Source organism: Amphibalanus amphitrite, unplaced genomic scaffold, assembly GCF_019059575.1.
Source record: "Amphibalanus amphitrite isolate SeventyFive unplaced genomic scaffold, NRLGWU_Aamphi_draft 001603F_arrow, whole genome shotgun sequence".
In the NCBI taxonomy this organism is placed as follows: Eukaryota; Metazoa; Arthropoda; class Thecostraca; order Balanomorpha; family Balanidae; genus Amphibalanus; species Amphibalanus amphitrite.
This window is the reverse complement of record NW_024883096.1, coordinates 84,801-106,141: the sequence shown is the minus strand read 5'-3', so window position 1 is coordinate 106,141 and position 21,341 is coordinate 84,801. Positions and strand designations below refer to the sequence as shown.

Here is a 21,341-nt window from a genome sequence, read left to right as displayed (position 1 = left end):
TCCTTTTGCTGGCTCGGAAGATAGATCTGGCAGGACTTGCACGCTCCGACGAGGTTAGCGATGTCCTGGTCAAGCCCCGGCCAGTAGACAACTTGTCTAGCCCGACGCTTGGTGCGCTCCACACCTTGATGGCTGGCGTGAAGCCGCTCGAGCGTCTCCCGACGCAGACTCTGAGGAATCAGGAGTCGCTGCCCGCATACCAACAGGCTGCCGTCCACGGCGAGACGGTCTCTAGCTGTCCAGTAGGGCCGCAGCGTCGGCTCCAGCTGGGACTTGTGGTCTGGAAAGCCAGCCAAGACCACGTCTCGGAGGGCGCTGAGCTCTGCATCACGCTCAGACGCCGCCCGAACCCTCTGCAGGGTAGCGTCCGGGAACAGTGATTCCTCCTCGGTCGGATCAGCCGTGGCGATTCTGGCGATCAGGCTTGCGACCTGGTGGGCTACCTCCTTCTCCGCCTCTTCGTCGTCTGGAGTCGGAGTATCCACCGGTGCCCGGGAGAGCGCATCCGGGATCGCGTACAGTTTCCCTTGCCGCCAGACAGCGACGAAGTTGAACGGCGTGAGACGTTGCCGTAGTCGCTGCAGTCGCGGGTTGTCGATGTCGATGAGGCTCTTGGAGTTCAGCACTGGAACGAGCGGTCGGTGGTCTGTGACCACCTCGAACTGCTGCATGCCCGAGAGGTACATGCTGCACTTCCGACAAGCCCATGCAACTGCCAGCATCTCAATCTCGCAGACGGCGTAGCGGGACTCCACATCGGTCAGGAAACGAGACCCACACTGGATCAGTTTCCATCGTCCATCTGCATCCTGTTGCCGCAGACAGAAACCCAGCCCTCGCAGGCGTGCGGCGTCGGTCTCCAGGACTGTCCGGCGCCGCGGGTCAAAGAAGTCGAGGACTGGTGGCGAGACCAGCGCCTTCTTCACGTCACTGAAGGCTTTTGAGTGCAGCGGCGTCCACACCCACTCGTTCTTCGGTCGCAGGAGGTGTCTCAGAGGCTCGGCGGCGGCCGAGACGTCTGGTGAGAAGTCACCCAGCTGGTTCACGAGACCGAGAAACGATCTGAGGTCCGTGAGGCACGCCGGCTGCGGAAACTCCGCGATGGCTCGCACCTTCTTGTTGTCTGCGGTGTAGCCTGTCTGGTCAATCTTGAATCCGCAGAACTCCACCTCATTCCCGGCGAAGGAGCACTTGTCTGGGTTCAGTGTCATCCCGTGGTCATCACATCTCTGCAGGATGTTCCACACGTGCTCCAGGTGAGCTGAGTAGCTCGAGTCGTACGCCAGAATATCGTCTACGACTTTGCATGTCTGGGGGATGTCACCGAGAGCAGCGTCGCCTCTGCGGTTGTACTCGTCTCCTGACGAGATCAGACCCATGACGGCACGTTTGTAGCGGAAACGGCCCCATGGCGTGATGAAGCACGTTTTGTCCTGGTCCTCCTCGCGGATGGGGATCTGGTGGTAGCCAGACTTGCTATCCAGCTTCGTGTAGAAGTTTGCACCGCTGCCGATCGAGGCCACAGCGTCGTGCGGCGACCTGACTGGGTACGCTGGCCTCTTGACGAATCGGTTCAGCTTGGTGAGGTCGACCGTCAGACGGCAGCCAGAGACCGTGCCGTCCGGCGACCGCTTTGCCACCGGCACGATGGGGTGGCACCACTCGGTCGGATGCTCCACCGGCTCGATCACGTCACTCTCCAGCAGCTCATCCAGCTGGCGCCGAATGTCGTCACGCCAGCAGAACGGTACACTGCGAGCTGTGGAGACGGCAACTGGTGTGGCGTCTTCAGTCAACTCGATGGCCATCGAGCCTCCGGACATCTTGCGCAGCTTCGAGGTGACGTCAAACACTCGTGGGAAGGCTTCCTTCATCGCTGAGAAGTGCTTCCGTCGTTCTTCAGCCGATGGCACACCTTTGCTTGCATCCCACGTCGGCTTCAGCGGGTGCACCTTCTGCGCCTTCCCGGCGTCTTCAAGTGCAGGAGCAGAGCCTCGTTTGACCACTCTGCGGGGTATCTTGCTCTTCCCTGGCATGGTCCTCAGGGAGCAGACTGCTGGAGCTGGTCTGGAGGTCTCCTCTTCTTCTGAGCTGGCAGAACGGATCTGCTGTGGGAACTCCCTGTGCAGTATTCCCAGTCGAACAGCGTCGTGCCACGACAGCAGCGAGCTGTGCAGCTTCTTCACCACAGAGACGGCTATCGTCCTCTTGATGCTTCCCAGCTGCAGTGCGACTTGGCACGCTCCTAGGCAGGGAAGTTCTCGTCCGTCCGCTGCGAACATGCTTCCAGAGGGCGGCGTCAGTTTCTTGACGTTGATGCCCATCTGCTTCGCTGCCTCCAGAGAGATAACAGACACCTCAGCGCCTGTATCTGGCGTCCATGTCGTTTGTTGCCTGCGACCGTCACTCCGATGCAGCAGAATCTGGATCTGCGGAGCACGCGTCGTGTGCAGGCCTTGGATCATGCAGTCTCGGTGCTGCTGGTCCACTGTTTGTCTGGCAGGTGCAGATGCCGCTCGCGTCTTCATTGTGACGAGCGACACACGTCTGCCTCCATCGGACCTCCGCTGGGTCCGGTCCGTGCTCGCCGCCGGATCGCGCGAGCGACTGGCGCTGCGACCGCGGCAGACGGACGCGAAGTGGCCTAACTTGCCACAAGCTCGGCAGGTCCTCTTGGCGGCCCTGCAGTCGCCGGCGCTACGGTGAACTTCACCACCGCAGCGGGGACACGTCTTCTCAGCCGACCGGTCTCTCGGGCGACCGCGGCTGCGCTGGTACTGAGAGACCCTCGCTAGGGTCGAGCCAGCTGGTTCACGGATGGCTGAGCTGTTGGAGGCGGCATTCTCTGACGCTCGGGCGATATCCACTGCCTTCTGAAGCGTGAGATCCGGCTCTTCCAACATTCTGCGGCGTGCTTCTTCGTCTCGCGTGCCGACAACGACTCGATCTCTGAACCTGTTGTCCTGGCAGTGGTGACAGAAATCACAGAACGATGCAATCTCTTTCAATCCACAGAGAAAATCGTCCACGGTCTCACCGGGCTCCTGTACTCGCGTGTAAAAATCTCGGCGATCAATGATGACGTTACGCTGGCGGCGCAGATGCGTCTGCATCGCCGTGATGATGGTGCTCATGTCAGCGTCTTCGGGGATCGGCAGGCCGTACCTGACCACCCTGGTCCAATCATCATCAAGCAGAGCGAGTAGGGCTGCCTTCTGCTCGGGCTGGGCTAGCCTGTTGACGCCAGTCAGCAGACTGTAGCCGTGAAATTTCTGTCGCCAGGATTCAAACTCCTTCAGTGACGCCGATGACGACAGCTGTGGAGCGGGAGTCGTCGCTGATGCCGGCAGTCTGGGCGGTAGATTGACGGCTGCGCTCGTATCGGCTGGGGTGGCCGCTGCAGTAGCCGCCGCGGCTGCAGCGCCGGCCCCTGCCGCCGGCCCGGCCCAGATCCGTTCCATTACGGCCACCATACGCTCCTCCCGCTGCTGGCTTTGCCGCTGAGCTTCTTGAGCCAGCTCCAGTTGCTGGGCGAGGAGTTGGGTGAGGGCTCCCAGGTCTACTGGCTTGCCTTCCTCCGTCATTGCGAGAAACGCGCGCGAAAACCGACGAAAAAATGCTATATTTAACGATAAAAAGTAAATTATACCGATCGCGCCATGTTATGGTTTTACATTTAAGTCTACGTTAATAATGGTTCGATAGCAAATTAATTATCGTCGCGATTCCGCCGCCCCAGACGCACACGCGCACTCCCGATGTGAACTGTATTGAGTCCGGCTGACGACTGCACAACAATACTCATCACCCAAGGACGCCGGAAGCTGCCGGGCGGCACAGCCTACCATCAGGCGCCGGCCGGCGCCGCGGCGGCTGGCAACAGCTGACTGCGCCGGCATACTAGTTCGTGCCGGCTCAGTAGCACGCATCACAACAATAACAGGTGACTTGTCTTCCATACCCTTTTTGATAAAATGGTCATTGACACAGTGCGATTAGCTTTTTTAATGTTGTTGATAGTTTGGAAATTAGAGCGGAATATTCAGAATAAGTGCATGATTTTTTAAACGAAAAGTCTATAGCATTATGTAGTCCCGTTTATCTGATGAGCTCACCAAACGGGATAGATCTTGAAAGTGTGGAAGTGTAAACAAGTCATTTATGGTTCCTTTCTCCTCGTTAGCGAACATCTTTTTCAGTCCGACGCTTCGTTCACGATGTATCAGCACTATCTGTGTTACGTGGTAAGCGTCCATATGTCGCATGTGCTTTACATAACCTGACAAGACGAATTACATAACAAGTGCTGGACATATCAAACATCTGCCAATTTCTCAGCATTCTCACTCCCGAAGTCAATAACGATATCATCCCACCATACATCGCAGCAGTCTTCGTCAAGCTTCCCTTCTGGCCAGTTGTGCTCTTTCTGTCCTCGCACTGCTCTGGCAGACGCCGTCGCATGACCATCATGACGTCCATAGCCCTCCTGATGACGCTCTTCGGCGTCAGCACCGCCATCGTCATACCTCCGGAGACGCCGGGCGATGACGCCGTGGCCATCGTTATCGTCCAGGGCGCCTACGTCTACCCGGAGCAATACCGTGAGTTCGGCCTGGCACTGCAGAGAGCCTCAGACGCGCCTCTCTGGGTCGGCATCGCAGAGGGATTCTTGGATAACTTCCCAAACCCTCTGCAAATCAACGCCAAGATCAACAAGGTCCTGGGGGAGATGAGCGATGCAGGTATGCCGGACGATGCCGTTATCTTCCTGTCCGGACATAGTGTCGGAGGAGTGTTCATCCAGTCGGAGATTCCCACGATTCCTGCTGTGGGACTGCTCCTGTTCGGTTCGTACCTGACGACTCCGCTGGCCGAGTACCCGGTGCCGGTGATGCACCTCAGCGGCACGCTGGACGGACAAACCAGACCCACTCGCATCGCTGAGACGTTCGCCGAGCTCCAGACCATGACCGAGACCGAGCAAGACGCGCCCATCCGAAGGCCCGTCGCTATTCTCGAGGCTGTTGATCACGCCCATTTCTTCACTGGAGAGCTCCCTGATGCTGTCGCCGAGGGTGACATCCTGTCGGAGCTGGATGGCGACGAGGCGCGCCGGCAGCTGGCGGAGCAGAGCGTCGCGTTCATGGAGGTGGCCCGCGCCGGACCGGCGGCCGACCAGGCTGCCGACATTCTCCGCGAGTCCTTCAACAGCACGGGCCAGTTCCTGGCGCCGCTGTTCGACCTGCAGCAGCTCGAGGCGGACGGAGACAGCTCCGAGTGGGCCAGGTTCGCGCAGACCTTCCTGCTCAACATCGCCGGCGACTCGGTGGCCCTGGAGGTGGAGAGCACCCACGTGCCGGACCTGACGACGCTGGAGAGCCGCCACTGGTCCGTCAACGTCACCCAGGACCCGCCCCAGGCTAGTGTGCACATGTACTCATCCGTGGAATCGACGTTCAACCCTCTGGACAGCTCGGCAAACCCCGTCACCAGCTCCGAGATAGCCGTAAAAATGACATCCCAGGAAAACCTGGCGTCCCTCCTGCCCTCTGCTCAGTTCGGTGAGAACCGCAGTTGCCTCGAGATCAACCAGGCGGCTTTGTCGTCGGCCCTGGCAGCGGCCCCTGAAACTGTTCGAGAGCGCTACAACCGCCGAGGCAAGCCGGTTACCTATCTTGCTGACCACTCGGTGGGCGCTGGACCTCTGTGGGTCCAGGAGCGGCTGAGGCTCAACTACACGACTGACAGTCTCCAGGTTCAGTCTATAACATTGAAGACGGCGCCAGGCTCTTTTATTTACCCCGGCAGCCAGTATTGTAAGCTGTTGACACCGTCCCGAGCTCTGGAGTACATTATGACTGATGGTCTGCGCGGCACACAGCCGTGAATGTGTCCTCCTCATCGTGCGTCTTATGCCTGGCGTGCATTGTATGTTATGTCTGTTACATATTGTTAGAAAGGTTGCGCTTTTATCCCCAATGAATATTGATAATGTAAACTTGTGGTCTTGATGAGTGCACAACATGCTTCAACATTTTTGTGGCAGTGTTTTACTGGAGATAAACGCTGACATTTGATAATCACAGTTAACCCGGCGTTTGAGTCTTTGACCTGACTTTGAAAATGATCAAAGTAATTGCGCATGTGGGTGTATACATACATATAGCATGTATAGAGCCCTTTCCTTTCCCTCATCCTAAAATCGGACACCCTCTGATACAGATTCCAATCCATCATAGTATTTTTATAAGTGGAAAATAAAGATATCTCATTTCTGATCAGGGCAAATGTTGAATATCCAGAATATCCTTGCATTTTCAATTTCACCGAAACTGCTGCGTTTCATGCTTATTATGACATTGTCTCTGAACGAATAAAACTGATTTTTCCGTAGGTCTTGCGTTTATCATGCAAATATTGCTCACGCCATTGATGAGGACGGATGACAGGTCTTCACGCCGATCTGCTGTTTGAATTTCTCAATCTGAATTTTCATCAGCTCAGTGGTTTGACTCCTAGAGGTCATAAAACGTCAAAAGAAAGAATTTTCCGTGGCCATTTCCTCGTATTGCTTATCATTCTACACACGTACCTGCCAGATCAAAAGAAATATTACAGCATAAAATGTTTTTCACATTATACCACGTCAGATGACCGATCAAGTCAGAGAGGAGCAAATCACATGTTTCGACTATGAAAAGATGCTATTAACCCGCGCACCGACGGGGGTCTGCGCCAACTTCGCACCGACGGGGGGGGGGCGGATGACCGCCCCCCCCTGAGATCTCGAGAACGAAGCAAGATAGCGACAAGCGGTAAACGGCATCGGATACGCACGGTCAAGATCTACAATTTTTACTAAGGTCATTTTCAGGTCAGGTCAAAGATGACGTCACAGGGGTCGAAAAAGTCAAAATGGCGGCGCTAGATATGGAGAGAGTTTTTCTCGAATAACTTTCGAATTAGTCAAGATTGGAACAAACTAAGGGCATCATCGTAATCCTCTCGTCAATCCGCATCGAATGATATATGTGTTGACCTCGAAAGGTCAAGGTCAAAGGTTGACCTCAGGTCACGTGACCTCGAGGTCATCATGCATATCATTCGATGCGTCTTGACGAGCTGAACACAATGAGACCATCCGCGCGGCTGTATCTTGTTCCTGTACGGAGTTATTGGCAAAAAACCTTTGGTGACCTTTGATGACGTCACATGACCTTATAGCTACCCAAGAGCAAAACTGACCTCAAGGTAGTGAAGGTTGATCGTAATGAAGTCATGTATGGTATATGGGGCCATTCCGACCCGTTTTAGTGGTAAAAACAGGGAGTTGATTTTTCCCCCATTGACTTATAATGGGGAGGTCGCGAAATTGACCTGACCTTAGGTCACCGATATCAAAATTCCGAGATATACAAATTGTAGCTACTAATGACCTAATAACATCCTGCGACTTTCAAAGGCCTCCGACATCTACTGTAGCTCTGGCACGGTGACAAAGTTGCAAAAAAATGACTTGAGGTTGGGTCATTCAAAGTGACCTGGTGAGCTGACCTTGAAAGGTAGGAGGTTCAAACTTGCACACCATGTGTAAAATTGATGAGGGAATAGTCATACCAAATTTCGCGGCGCTACGCGCCGCGGTTTTCCCGCTATTCGCGAAAAACCTCAGGGGGGGCGGATATCCGCCCCCCCCGTCGGTGCGCGGGTTAAACATCGACTAAAATATCAAGGAGCCATTATGAGGTATCAGTTTCATTTTGACGACCACGACTTCTCGGGTATCGTTTGCCCCTACAAAATGATCCGTGAGTCGTGTGAGAGGGAGAGGGGCGTTAAACAGACCGTACCCAAATGCAACTCCGTGGCCGAGCCCTTGGCTTGGCCATGGCTTGGCTTAGCGTCTTCGAACTCGATGCACAGCGTCTCGCGAAATATTGAAATCCATGCGGATATAATAAAATCAAATCAACTGACAAAACTTCGCATAATCGCTTTAACCCGCGCCCTGCTGGGGGGGTGTTTGAACACCCCCCTTGCGGTTTTTCGCGAATATTTCAAAAACGGCGGCGCGGAGCGCCGCCGTTTTTGGCATACCTTATCATAAATCAATTCTACACATGTTGTGAAAATTTCAGACCAAGGTCATTCAAGGTCAGGTCACCAGGTCACTTGAAGTGACCTCACCTCATAAAAAGTTTCAATGTCTGTCAAAGCTACACCGAGTGACCGATCGCTTTGAAACTTTCAGCGATTGCTAAGAGCAATAGCATGTACAAAATGTATATCTCAGAATTTTGATATCGATGACCTAAGGTCAGGTCAATTTTGCGACCTCCCCATTATAAGTCAATGGGAGAAAATTGAAATGCGCCTCTTTTGGACGAAAGACATTATAAACACTCCCAAACACCGAATTACAAGTGGTTTAGACACGCTGAACATGAAAATGGTGTCCGTGACCCTTGTTTATGCCCTGAGGTCATCTTAGGTCACGAATGGTATCTAACAGTTTTTCGCAAATAACTTTTAATAGAGGCATCCTAGAGCGATGAAAACGCCTTAGATGTGTTCAGCTCGACGATACGGATCGACTGATATGCAACATGACCCTTTCCGGTCAGGTCATGACCTTGACCTGAGGTCAAATTTTCAAGTTGACCTTTCAAGGTCAAGGTATAGTTCATTCGATGCGTCTTGACGAGAGGAACACGATGCTGGTAAAAGTAAGTTCGTACAGGGCTTAGGTCAAAAGTTATTGCAGAAAAACCGTTTCCGAAAAAATCGGCTATTTTTGCAGTTTTTGCCCCCTGCAGGCAAAACCGTTGACGTTAGGTCAAATCTGAGAGAGTTACTCAGAAAGGGCGTTAATAGGGCTATCGAATGCGCTTTTCCGCGGCGCTGTAGCTCTATTGGTTCCCGAGTTATGCGTTGGCTTCTTGGAAATTTTCGCCATTCGACCTGGAAATCGGCGAAATTTTGCCTTCAATGACCTCTGGTGACCTGACCTTTGACCTGACCAAAAAATTGACCGGAGTGATTTCGTCATTATTTTTGACGCTCTTTCGAACGCCGCCTTCCGCGTATCGCTACGTGGCCCAGGAGCCGATTTACAAGGGGGGGGGGTGTTCAAACACCCCCCCCCCCAGCAGGGCGTGGAAATCCAGGACCCCCAGCCGGGCGCGGGTTAACTATACCTTGGCGTTAACCCGGCCGGGCCCGGGGGGTAATCCCAACCACCGCAGCCCGGGGGGGGGCGTTTTTCGCCCCCCCCTGTCTAACTCCGTAAATAAGGGAGCTACGGGAACAAAAACGATACCAAACGAAAGGTCCTTACGAGACGATTTTAAAGCACCTAAAATTTTTGACCTCAGGTCAATTTTCAAGGTCAGAGGTCAAGGTCAAAGGCAAAAACCGGCACATGTGTAGTGATCTCAAAGTAAGCCTTCTAGAGGACGGCAGGCGGCATCAAACCGGCAAAATTGGGTGTCAAACGAAAGAAGAGAATCTGAGGATTCCGAAAATGTGCTCAAAATAAAAGGTCAAGGTCAAAGTCACGCTCAAAATTGACCTCAAATTTGGCACTTTTTCGCACATCTTGCGTGCTAACTTTCAAGATGTTTTAAAATGTTTTGAGGCTTATCAGTTCCCTATTTGTGGTTCCTCTTACGATACAAGGCTGCTCAAAGGTCAAGGTCACTGAAGAGTATCCCTGCTAGAGGCTATTTCACTAATTCAAGTTAGTAATAATAAATAAGACAATTTTGCCATCCGGAAGCTCTAAATGAAGGCTTAGAGGAAAATAGATGCCAGATTCGTGATCAGCGGGTACAAATCCATCATGAACGACCTTTCATGTGTCAAGGTCAACCAGAGGTCATTCGAGGTCACATGAGGTCAACATAAAACTTGACCTTTTCCGAACAAAATATATATCATTCGACGCGGTTTGACAAGGCGAATGCGATGGTACCACTGCCGTAGCTCTAGGACCATTTTTGTCGAAGTTATTTGCGAAAAACTAAAACCACATTTCGGGGTCGTTGACCTGACCTCTGACCTCAGGTCATCAAAACTATTTTTCTATTTTTCTCTAGGTCAAACGCTACACAACCGTGCTCGTAATTTGTCTTCATCTCTAAAACTCTATTTTTAGCAGCTATTTGAAGTTTGCGTCTGTGACGCCGAAGTTTGCCGTGCAGGGGTCTAGAAAAATGGACCTTGTGACGTCATCAAGGGGGCTAGGTCCAAATTTTTTACTTCAGAAGATGTCAAATTGATGGGAGAAAAGGAACTGAAAGTTTCGCTTTCCTATCCCTTAGCGTTCGGGAGCTATCGCAAATATTCGCCAGGGGGGGGCGAAAAACGCCCCCCCCCCCGGGCCCGCGAGGGTTAACGATGAATTTAATTATTTCTTTAGGCAATGACTCAAAGCTTGATAAGTTATATCAATGTACGCTCGGTATTCCATTCTGTTGTCGAACGAACTTGTAGAACAATTTCAACACCTAGCACAATTAGATCGGATAAACAAATTACGTACGACAGTAAATTGGTGCACTGATTCTCATGCTAGCGATTCGTCGATTCGTCAGCACAGTCATAACACCGACCCGAGACCGTCACAACTGACAGCCAAAGGTGGTCTTACTGAGGAATTAGCCCTTACAGAAGTAGAACTATGTAGATTTAGGAGTACCTCACTACCATAGTGCCAATGTTATTATGTATACGGTGCATGTTATGCATGTATTACGTTCCTCTTGGGCCATCTTATGTCTGTCCCGAATTACCACGAGTTACATAACCTTGGTGGTTATCAGCTGCTGCACCGTGACACAGCCAGCCAGTCCCTGGTGTGCGAATCTCACGGTGAGCCAGAGATTCGTGTTGGCGGAACACGTGTGAACGTCTCACGCCGGCTCCATCCGTCGGTCCACATTGCGTCATTCAGGGACACGAGCTCCGGTAGCGCCGGCACCCCTGCACCTGCAGTACCCGTCCCGCCTAGCCAGCAGTTACTAAACGGTCTCTCAGTACTGACGACAGTCGGCAGGATGGTGACGTCTATTGCCCTTCTGGTGACGCTCTTCAGCGTCAGTGCCGCCATCGTCATCCCTCCGGAGACCCCGGGCGATGACGCCGTGGCGATCGTCATCGTGCAGGGTACGTACGTCTACCCGCAGCAGTACGTCACGCTGGGTGAGGCGCTGCAGGCGGCGTCATCGGCGCCACTCTGGGTCGGCATCGCCGAGGGATTCTACAAGAACGAGCCGAACCTGATACAGATCCGGGCGGCCATCCACGAGGTGCTGACCAACATGACGGCGGCAGGCCTGACGGAGACTGCCGATCTCTTCCTGGCCGGGCACAGCCTGGGCGGCGTCTGGGTGCAGCACGTCGTGGACGACATCCCGGCCACAGGGGTCATCATGTTCGGTTCGTACCTGACGACTCCGCTGGCCGAGTACCCGGTGCCGGTGTTGCACCTCAGCGGCACGCTGGATGGACAAACCAGACCCACTCGCATCGCCAAGACGTTCGCCGAGCTCCAGACCATGACCGAGACCGAGCCAGATGCGCCGATCCGAAGGCCCGTCGTCCTGCTCGAGGCTGTCGATCACGCTCACTTCTTCACTGGAGAGCTGCCGGTTTCCGTGGCGGAGAACGACATTCTCTCGGAGCTGGATGGTGACGAGGCGCGCCGGCAGCTGGCGCAGCAGAGCGTGGCGTTCATGGAGGTGGCCCGCGCCGGACCGGCGGCCGACCAGGCTGCCGACATTCTCCGCGAGTCCTTCAACAGCACGGGCCAGTTCCTGGCGCCGCTGTTCGACCTGCAGCAGCTCGAGGCGGACGGAGACAGCTCCGAGTGGGCCCGGTTCGCGCAGACCTTCCTGCTCAACATCGCCGGCGACTCGGTGGCCCTTGAGGTGGAGAGCACCCACGTGCCGGACCTGACGACGCTGGAGAGTCGCCACTGGTCCGCCAACGTCACCCAGGACCCGCCACAAGCCAGCGTGCACATGTACTCATCCGTGGAGATTCCACCTAATCCGTTTGACATTTCGCTGAACCCAACGACCAGCTCCGAGATTGCCGTAAAGATGACATCCCAGGAAAACCTGGCGTCGCTTCTGCCCCCTGCCCAGTTTGGTGAGAATCGCAGTTGCCTCGACATCAACCAGGCGGCACTGTCGTCGGCCCTGGCAGCGGCCCCCGAAACTGTTCGGGAGCGCTACAACCGCCGAGGCAAGCCGGTTACCTATCTTGCTGACCACTCGGTGGGCGCCGGACCTCTGTGGGTTCAGGAGCGGCTGAGGCTCAACTACACGACTGACGGTCTCCAGGTTCAGTCTATAACATTGAAGACGGCGCCGGGCTCTTTTATTTACCCCGGCAGCCAGTATTGTAAGCTGTTGACACCCTCCCGCGCCCTGGAGTACATTATGACTGATGGTCTGCGTGGCACACAACCGTGAAGAAGCGTGGCATGTGTAATTATCTTGCTAGTCAAGTTCAACGCTTCACATGTTCATTTTTATGCGTGTCGCGAGAGGACGTTTCTAGATAACGAATGTAAGTAAATATGCAACGTAAGAATTTAATATTTTTCGTTTGTTTTGAGTTTTGACCCGATAAATTTAATTAAAAGCCAGAGTCTGTGCTGAAAGAGAAGCCCTTCCAATTCACGAATTAGTCAAGCTATGAAGGTAATACTATACTTACCTTATCGATTGTTTGTACATTTTTAGTTGTTAGAATTATTTGTATTCGCCTACAGCCGTTTGTCCTGAATAAAACCGCTGAATAAAGTGAGTGATGCTGCGATACTTTTTACTCCGCGTGACTGTTTCTACACTGATTCGAAAAAGGGATTATCACTCGGTTCGTCAAACTGTGTTGCTGGTACCGGAATGGTGTGCTACAAAACTTGTAAACACTTGCCTGGCTAAAGGTTGCCATACCCATAGCTTTACGAATCACGTAGGAATAAAAGAAATCAATCTGGAATAAAAGCAATGTTATAAACAACGTATATTTCGTCACCAATCAAACAGCGCAACATTCGATTAACACTCAACATGCATGCCTTGTGATTTGGCTCTCTCGATCACTACTTTGACATCGCCAGTATGGTATAAGAGATCGCCTTCCTTTGAACAGGAGTTTCATTAGAGTTCAACAATAAATAGATGTTCACCATGACTGTGTAATACTGTTACCCATTCTTACTCCCTTCAACAGGTCCGCATGCACAGCCCCTGGAAGTAGAAATTCAAATCAAACGATGATGGTCTCAGGCGATTATTTCCACTCTGTGATAAGAAAAACTCGATGATCGTTTACGTTTCCCTTCGTTCGGCTAGAGGAGGGCTAGCCTATGATGCGTTGCGCTAGCCTATATAAGACATTGTCCATCGCCATTGACTTGAATATCAAGTGAAATATTCAATAAAAGGGAAACATTTTAAGCTTCTTATTGGACAAAAAACTACAGCAGATATAGTAAAATGTTATCAAATGCCTGCTGCCTGTCACGTAGGTATGACTTCAAACGGTAAGCTCCAGGTGGTTTGAAGTGTTTTGAACTAAATTATTGTGAAAGGGACAAAGTACCTATTACCATATGAGCCTTGTGAGCGGCTTCGTAAGCCCATGGCTGCATGGTGGAACAGTCACACACTTGGACCCGCGACATGATCGATAAGTGGAAGTGAGCAGCCGGGCTGCTGCGGCAACATCAGCCATCATCCGCAGCGTAAACATTACACAGACGGCGCGGCGAGCGAGCGCCCTGATCAGCAGCGTACGCCGCTGAGCGCTCCTTCATCCCACACCGTGCGTCTCACTGAGCACTTCCATCTGTAGCTGAGCTCAGAGTCCCAGTTACGTGTCGGGGCGACCTCCAGTCCGTCAGTCAGCTCCCTCCGATCGGGGAGGTACAGGAACACACCGCCATCACACGGCGATGGTGAAGTTGCGTTTGATGCCGTTCAGCGTGCACGCCCGATAATGCTGCTCCTCATCGCGGGGCTGGACGCCGGCCGGCAGCAGGCGCGGAAGACTGGCGTTGGGAGGGGGTGGCGGCCGGCCGGCGGGGCCCGAGCCCGGCCACTCGAGTTCAGGCAGCTCGGCCTCGTGGAAACTGGCGCGGGCCGCGGCCGCCGAACGACGGTGGCGCCGCCGTCTGCAGCGACGGGACACACATCGCCGAGGCTGTCATAATGGCACACACCTATCGCGCTGCAGTAGGCTTTATCAAAATCAAATGAGCCAACTCGTGTTGCCAACAGATTCACATAAGGTATGTAAAATTCACATAAGATAAAAGAGTAGCTCGAAGGACGAGAAAAAGGTCATCAGACAATGAAACTCTATTATTGCCAATGGATTTCATCGGAAAACCTAGTATAGACGTTATTCCCTCGAGGGTTTGCTCGATTAGCTCAATGACATGTACACACACACACACACACACACACATTGATGAGTGACTCATCATAGTATCCGTGTAACCTCACCTTCTGCGGGTGTGCGGCGGACTGCGGGCGCCGGACGGCCCGCCGTGCCGCCGCCACCGCTCCGGACGCGGCGACGAGTCCGTGTCGACGTCACCCGGCGACGCCTCGTCGTCCAGTGTCGGAGATGACGGGGACGGCGGGCCCCCGTACCGGCGGCACTGGTACACCTGGGACAGAAGACCGAGTTATCGCCGGTGCCGGGACGGTACCACGGCCAGCGGAACGGGTATAGGGTGTCGAAGTATTTATTCCAAAACAGTGGTGGTGCAGTCTTGGACGTGGCATATGCCATGGACAGGCAGGGTAGCCGTCGATGGTTGACAAAAGACCACCATCGCCATTCGTATGCCACTCCTGACTCCAGTGCTGGGTTCGACATCGGCCGCATAACTAGTTGGTCAGTTCTGTGTCAGTTAGTGCGTGCTCAACCATTGCTAGTTGGTTCAATCATTCGGTTCGGTTATTTCTGAGCTCGGCCATCGCTCGTCGGTTCTGCGTCACCCCCTGTCTCGCCATCTCCGACTCACCCTGTCCATCTGCAGAGTCTCGGTGTGGTGGAGCGGAGCTCGGCTGCGGTACTCGGTACCATCAGCAGCGCGCGGCTCCGGTACCCCCGTCACCATGTACCCCGAGTACGGCCGCATGTCCTGCGGTACCGGTACAGCCGCCGGCGCCTGTCAACACGGGAGACCCGTCAATAAGTGCCGACACACGGTGCATCATACGGTGTAATACGATAATGCAGAGTATTTTTAGACAGTGTGTGAAGGTCAGAGAGAGTAACAGGGAGGTGAGGAGGAGACGAAAACTACAGATCTACCGTGGCTGTGACAGCTCGCAGTACATCTGTGAGTGTGCTGAGTCACCTGCAGCGCGCCGGACGAGGTCGGGTTGGCCTTGTAGATGAAGTCGTACACCTGACGCTGGCCGCCGCCGTCACTGGAGCCGCTGCCGCAGCGCGCTCGAAACTGACCCGGGTGACGCCGGTAGCACAGACAGCCAGCCGTCACCAGCAGCAGACAGCTCACCGCCGAGAGCACAGCCGCCAGCAGGGGGCGCACGTACGGCTGGAGGACGCCGCCGCCGCCGCCCGAGCCGCCGCCGCCCCCGCCCGAGGTACCCGACACCTCCAGATGTCCCGGAGAGCCGTGGGACGGCTGACCTGCGCGGGTACACGGGGAGGTGGGTTAAGGTCACTGGCCAGGGTAGACAGGGCCAGTGAGTCATCAGTAGCGCTCCCTTCAGTCATCAGTAGCGCACTGCGACATGCAATTCCCTATTATTCGTGTGATGGATTTCTCGATACCCTCTTTCGTTTTTAGCATTTCACTACGTCAGCTAACTGACCCATTGACGACTGACTGTTGATTCATAAAGAAAATAATGTCAGTCCTCTGTGGTAAAATATCAACATCGATCACCCGGCACCCAAAATGTGCCCCCGTGGCCGTGTGGGCAGCTCGCAGGCGGCGTACCGGCTCTGGGCAGCGTTCGCAGACGGTAGGTGGCGGTGCGGTTCCACCCGAGCCCGACAGATGTCACTACCAGCTGGTAGCCGGTGTCCGGTCGCAGCTGGGTCAATGTCATCCTCGCGGCAGAGGTATGGATCGGCCCGACTGGAGGCAGAAGGCGGGCGGACCGCTCACATGGTGCAAGGCGGGATAGCAGAGTGGTCAACAGAGGGCAGACGTAGCTCAATAAGTGATGATGTATGTAGACGTGGAAGTCAGTGCGGTTACCGGTGGTCGCCCGTCTGATGTCTCCCAGTAGGTATTATCATGTCTAATGGTCCTGAATTGTCTCAGAAGACTGAAAGAGTCTAATCCAACAAAGCTGTTCATAGCCAAAACATAATCATAATATGACTCGTGCTTAGTCACCGCGCGCAATGCATATGGTGCACGATGTCTAACACCAGCTACTGCACACAACTCCTAGCATCATAACACTTTCCGTATAGCTCATAACATATCATGACATCTGACACAAGGCAGCACGTCCCACAAATACAGCACATGTCATCTGACCCTACATCAAAAGCACATGTCACACTACCTCCCTGAAACCCACCCGGTCATGGCTGGCGCTCTCGGCTGCCCCGCCCATCCCTGTGCCGCCTCCGGGAGCGCGTCCCGGTCCCATTCCCGGTAATGGCTGCCACTGAGCCGGCCGGAATAGTGTCGTGCAAACAGAGGGTGTCGGCAGCCGCAGGCGGGGACGGAATACAGACGCCGGCGAAAAGTAACGCCGAAACGGCACGGCACCGAACGACCCGCGGCCGGCGGCTGTAGGGTAGCGGATAAAGCGATTCGAGGGCGAAGAAGGTACAACATAACGCGTGGTTTCGATGCTTTATGCGGAATAGGCAAAGTAATGTGTATAACCATGGATGAGATAATAATGGATTGGTGTCTTCGCAGTTTTTGGCGACATTGAGCTCAGGTCTGCCATCTAGCGGGAGAATTATCGTAAGTTAGGAGCAAGCCGAGTGAACGCCGCTGATTAGCATTGTGACACACGGGAGTGCGGTGTAGTAGCAGGCTTGTTGTGCAATTTTTCTAAAGGCTATGTCTTTATATGTCAGTAAAAGCGAAGAAATAATTAAATTTATGTGCAGGGTCAGTAATAAGATAAGCGGTTCCCTGTTATTTCCAATCGTGAAACAGGGAGTTATTGGAGACTTCGCCAGCACGTGTCGTTTACGCTATTTTTCACACGAGTCTTTACTTGGCCTAAATCAAACAAAGTGTCCGATCAAAGAACAAATTGAACGTACGTAGGTACTATCTATAAGTCTAATGAAAAAGTTAAACGGAATTGCTAACGTCATTGCCGCTCAATGTCATTCAAGACGCTCTACGAAAAGGACCCAACCAGTGCTGCGTAGTCGATGAAAGTTCAGTGACTTTGGCTCCAACTCCGATTCCGGTATCCAAATATCGACTCCGACTCCTCCGAGCAGAACTGTCGATTCACACAGACTCCGACTCTGACTCCGACTCTGCAGCCCTGGTAAGTCTGTGGAGTCGATGACTTTTCGGTGACGTTCGACTCATACTCCGACTACAGCTTTTAAAAATCAACCGACTCCGAGTCGGAACAGAACCGCTGGCTCTGACTACAACTCCGCAGCCCTGGCCCAAGATAGCCGCCTAAAACAACCTTGATGTGTGATCTTCTTCGTACATTGTTAATGTTATTTTAAACAAGGAGTGGAAAAGGGAGACGAAGCCTTCACAAACAAGGATCTCCTGTTGCGGATCAATCAGCTGCTAGAACAGAAAGGCATAAATGCACCACGCATCTCACTTCATCGTATTCCTAACGACTATGCACCAATGTAAGCACTGATCTATGCAGTGCGAGTATCGATGTGACATTTGTGTGCCAAGTTTGGGTGTTATCCGCCCAGCCGTTCTTGAGATATGTAAGCGGCACCCCGCACGTGCGCACGTGCAGTAGCACCCCCATGGTGACACGTGGAAATGCATTGGCCACTGGGTGCCTAACTATTGACGAAGTTTTACTGTAATGGGCCCAGCCATTGCGGAGTTACTTTATGTGGAACAATTTCGACACCCCTAAGTTGGCACGTGGCACGTGCCGTAACATTAACTAAGATGAAGAAAATCGGGCGAAATTCGGAGAAGAAGGAATAAGCCTACCAAATATGTATGACATATTGTTAAACTGCTGCACCATTGTGAGTAAATGACCATATAAAAGGTCGTACAAGCCGATGGGACTGGGCGTTCCAATACACACCGTCTTGCGCATTTTATTTTCGTTATTACCTAAAGGCTGCTTGACGTTTTTGGCTTTCAAGCATTTAAGACATTCTTTGTCGTCTCAGGTCCAGTAAGAATACCTCCAACTCGTGGGAATATGCACTTCAAGCCAACCAACACACCACACCCACGTGTGTCATAATGCTGAGAGATGGCGTTCACTCGGCTTCCTCCTAACTTACGATAATTCTCTCGCTAGATGGCAGGCCTGATCCCAATGTCGCGGATCCCAATGTTAATTTCCACGAGACACCAATCCAGTGTTATATCATCCATGGTATAACTGAGGGAACAGAGGAAGGGCCGACAATTGATTTCGTTTCATCAATCAGCGGACTAAATCAAAAACGCTTGCGCGTATTTACGAGACGAAAATAAAAATTCCGGAGAAAGGATAATAGAATTTGTATCGAATCGAACCATGGTATTTATGCCATGCTTCACTTCCCGCCTCTACCACCTGCTTATGATACCCGACTGCCCTCAGTATACAACCCGAGCTGGGAGGACGGTAACCAGTGGCCACTCGCTGTGAATTTACCTGGCCGGCCATGGCCGACCGGTCCAAAGGTGACGGTGAACCCCTCGACGGCACACTCGCCGTGCCACGGGTCGAAGTTGAGCCGCACGGCCGTCTGGTTGGCTGTGATGACCCGGTCGGGAGGCGGCAGGGGACTCAGGTAGCCCCGGGTCGCTCTCTCTAGGACCAGGCCCGGCCCGCTCGAGCCCAGCCGGCTGGTCGCTGTAATAGCCAAAACGACGCCGTTAGAATGTAAGAGCCGACTGGTCTTGCTGATCACGGCGTACATACCGATGCGTGGTGTCATACGAGAACGATCAACGAAGAGACAACTGAAATGTAAAAGGAAATGAATCTATGAAGCTACCATTTGCTTAGCTCTGCGACAAGCTCTTGCACATAGTGAACCGTGGTTTATGTTAGCTCAATCAAATAGTTCAAGCTCAATCAAATAGGTCTCTATCAAATAACCTAAATCAAAAAAGTATCGATGCCAATCATGCCGCAACCAATGCATGCGTCGTGTTTGAAATTTATTGGAAAGCCGATGTGGAGTGGCCTCGGTCAATGTACTTGTTAGAAACATATCAGTCTTTCACGGTACTGATATTGTTTCAAAATTGTGTTCATTTGCTCGCATGCGGTGTCGTGACAAAGGGACTGCCTACGAGTACGACAATCTTCGTTGGCAACAGCAGAGACGTCACTTGAATGACTGAGCAGCGCAGCCGTGTGGGCTATAACCTTTTGAACTGCGAGTGATGTGTTTCCAGACTGGTGTGTCAGCGGACTCGTGAACTCTGGCGCAAGCGAAGCCCTCTAAATTGAGCGGGAGTATCCGTTTTATAATTATATAGTTGCCTGCGCAAGGGAGCGAGGCTCTGAAAAATTTGCAAACAAAAACTGCATCTGTTGAGTTACATTACGATTATTATTGCTTTATTGCTCGAATACCCAGCAAAAAGAGCATACAATTAACGAAGCACTGACCTCATCAAACACAGAAATAACTCTTAAAATAGTACAGCAATACCGCCGCTCTTTGCATCGCAACATCAACATCTACAATTACAATGGTCCGGCACTAAAAATAGACACTTTGTATTTGCTCGTTCAGTCCGATAACCGCCGTTTCACTCACCTTCCACGGTGAGCTTGTAGAGTGTGCCGCACACCAGTCTGGTGAGTTTCAGCTCGGTGACCCCGGCCGAAACCTCGTGAACACTCCACTCCTCTGCCGCCCCCGCCCCCGCCCCCGCCGGGGCGTACAGCACACGGAAGGCGGTAAGCGGCAGCCGCCCGGGCGGGCCGGGCGTCCAGGAGACCCGCAGACTGGTGTTGGTGACGTCGTGAATTAGTGGTACCGGCGGGGTCGGTGGACCTGTAACAGACACATTTCATCAGTCGGGTGATTTGTACGACTGACCGTCCTCAGACAAGTCAGGGATAATTTTGGCAAAGGGCTATAGGCGAGATATAGGTAAGTGAGACTTGAAATACATTTTAAACTGGTCACTTCATTTCCGTGTTTTCTTTCATGACTGTTGCGTTTCATGACTGAGCGGTTATTGACAGAACGGTTGCAATGTAAACTGATGGATTCGTAAAGAAGTTCATTGGTAGACGACCTATCGATGTGTTTCTCACATAATAGACCAGTATGAAATGAAATCGGCGAACTTCGCAGAATAATCGAAGGTCCTTTGATGTTTTCAGAAGTGTGGATATCTGACAAAATGGTTGAAATGAAAGCATCCATATTAAGGGAGGCGAGTGAGCTCAGCCCTAATCAAGACCGTTTTAATTTCATCCGACGATCCACCAAATCCTCCCTCACATCCAAGGACGTTTCCGGAATATTTTATTACCGCATCAGCATAATTATGAACTTAGAAGTAAGCTCTAAAGAAGAGTTGATAAAATGGAGGGTTTTACTAAAAATTAGAGCTGTAAAACTGAGCATAGATTGCTGAGGCTGATGAATACGTCAGCTAGTGAGTCAACGTATGGATGGGTATATTATTTGGGACAAGATGACTAATTCGGTGCCTTTAAAAGTTTACAGGCACAAATCGATATTGCACATAGGCTACAATATCGAATACCTTGTACAGCTGTAAAATGTTAATTACAGTGATCAGAATTTCGTATTTCGCTCATCGTCAAAATTCTGCCGGACGGGACTGAAATAGCTCTGGGACGTAGACTTAACAGTGAAATAAATCGTAACGTTTCGGTTCAGCTGCAGCGCTCTTCAATAACATTTGCCGCCCCGTTAAGTCTTTGCTTGTAAATCGTGCGGATTGACTATGCAGTTATCCAAAATTCGATAGCTGGAGCAGGAACTGACACATGATGTGAATAAACATCGGTCATGTTGACAAGGGACTAATTTCCTGAATATCATCGCGGAGACTGTTAAGGGTATGCAGCTGAATGCACATCACATTGTTCTTGCAGCAAATCATTTACGTAGGTATAATAGCATGATTTCAGTGGCTGCACATC

General features: G+C 52.3%; 1 protein-coding gene across 1 annotated transcript in view; it reads right to left on the bottom strand.

Moving 5' to 3' along the window:
- Positions 1–13,025: 13,025 nt before the first annotated feature.
- The window catches only part of LOC122374095 (Down syndrome cell adhesion molecule-like protein Dscam2), a gene marked incomplete at its 5' end in the record, with an annotated part of 79,031 nt that continues 70,715 nt past the window's right edge, over positions 13,026–21,341 (bottom strand). The window contains 7 exons of the mRNA XM_043352640.1: positions 13,026–14,191; positions 14,526–14,692; positions 15,053–15,199; positions 15,392–15,687; positions 16,001–16,141; positions 18,855–19,055; positions 19,975–20,214. Coding sequence (XP_043208575.1) covers positions 13,963–14,191; positions 14,526–14,692; positions 15,053–15,199; positions 15,392–15,687; positions 16,001–16,141; positions 18,855–19,055; positions 19,975–20,214 — 1,421 coding nt within the window. The remainder of the gene's footprint in view (positions 14,192–14,525; positions 14,693–15,052; positions 15,200–15,391; positions 15,688–16,000; positions 16,142–18,854; positions 19,056–19,974; positions 20,215–21,341) is intronic.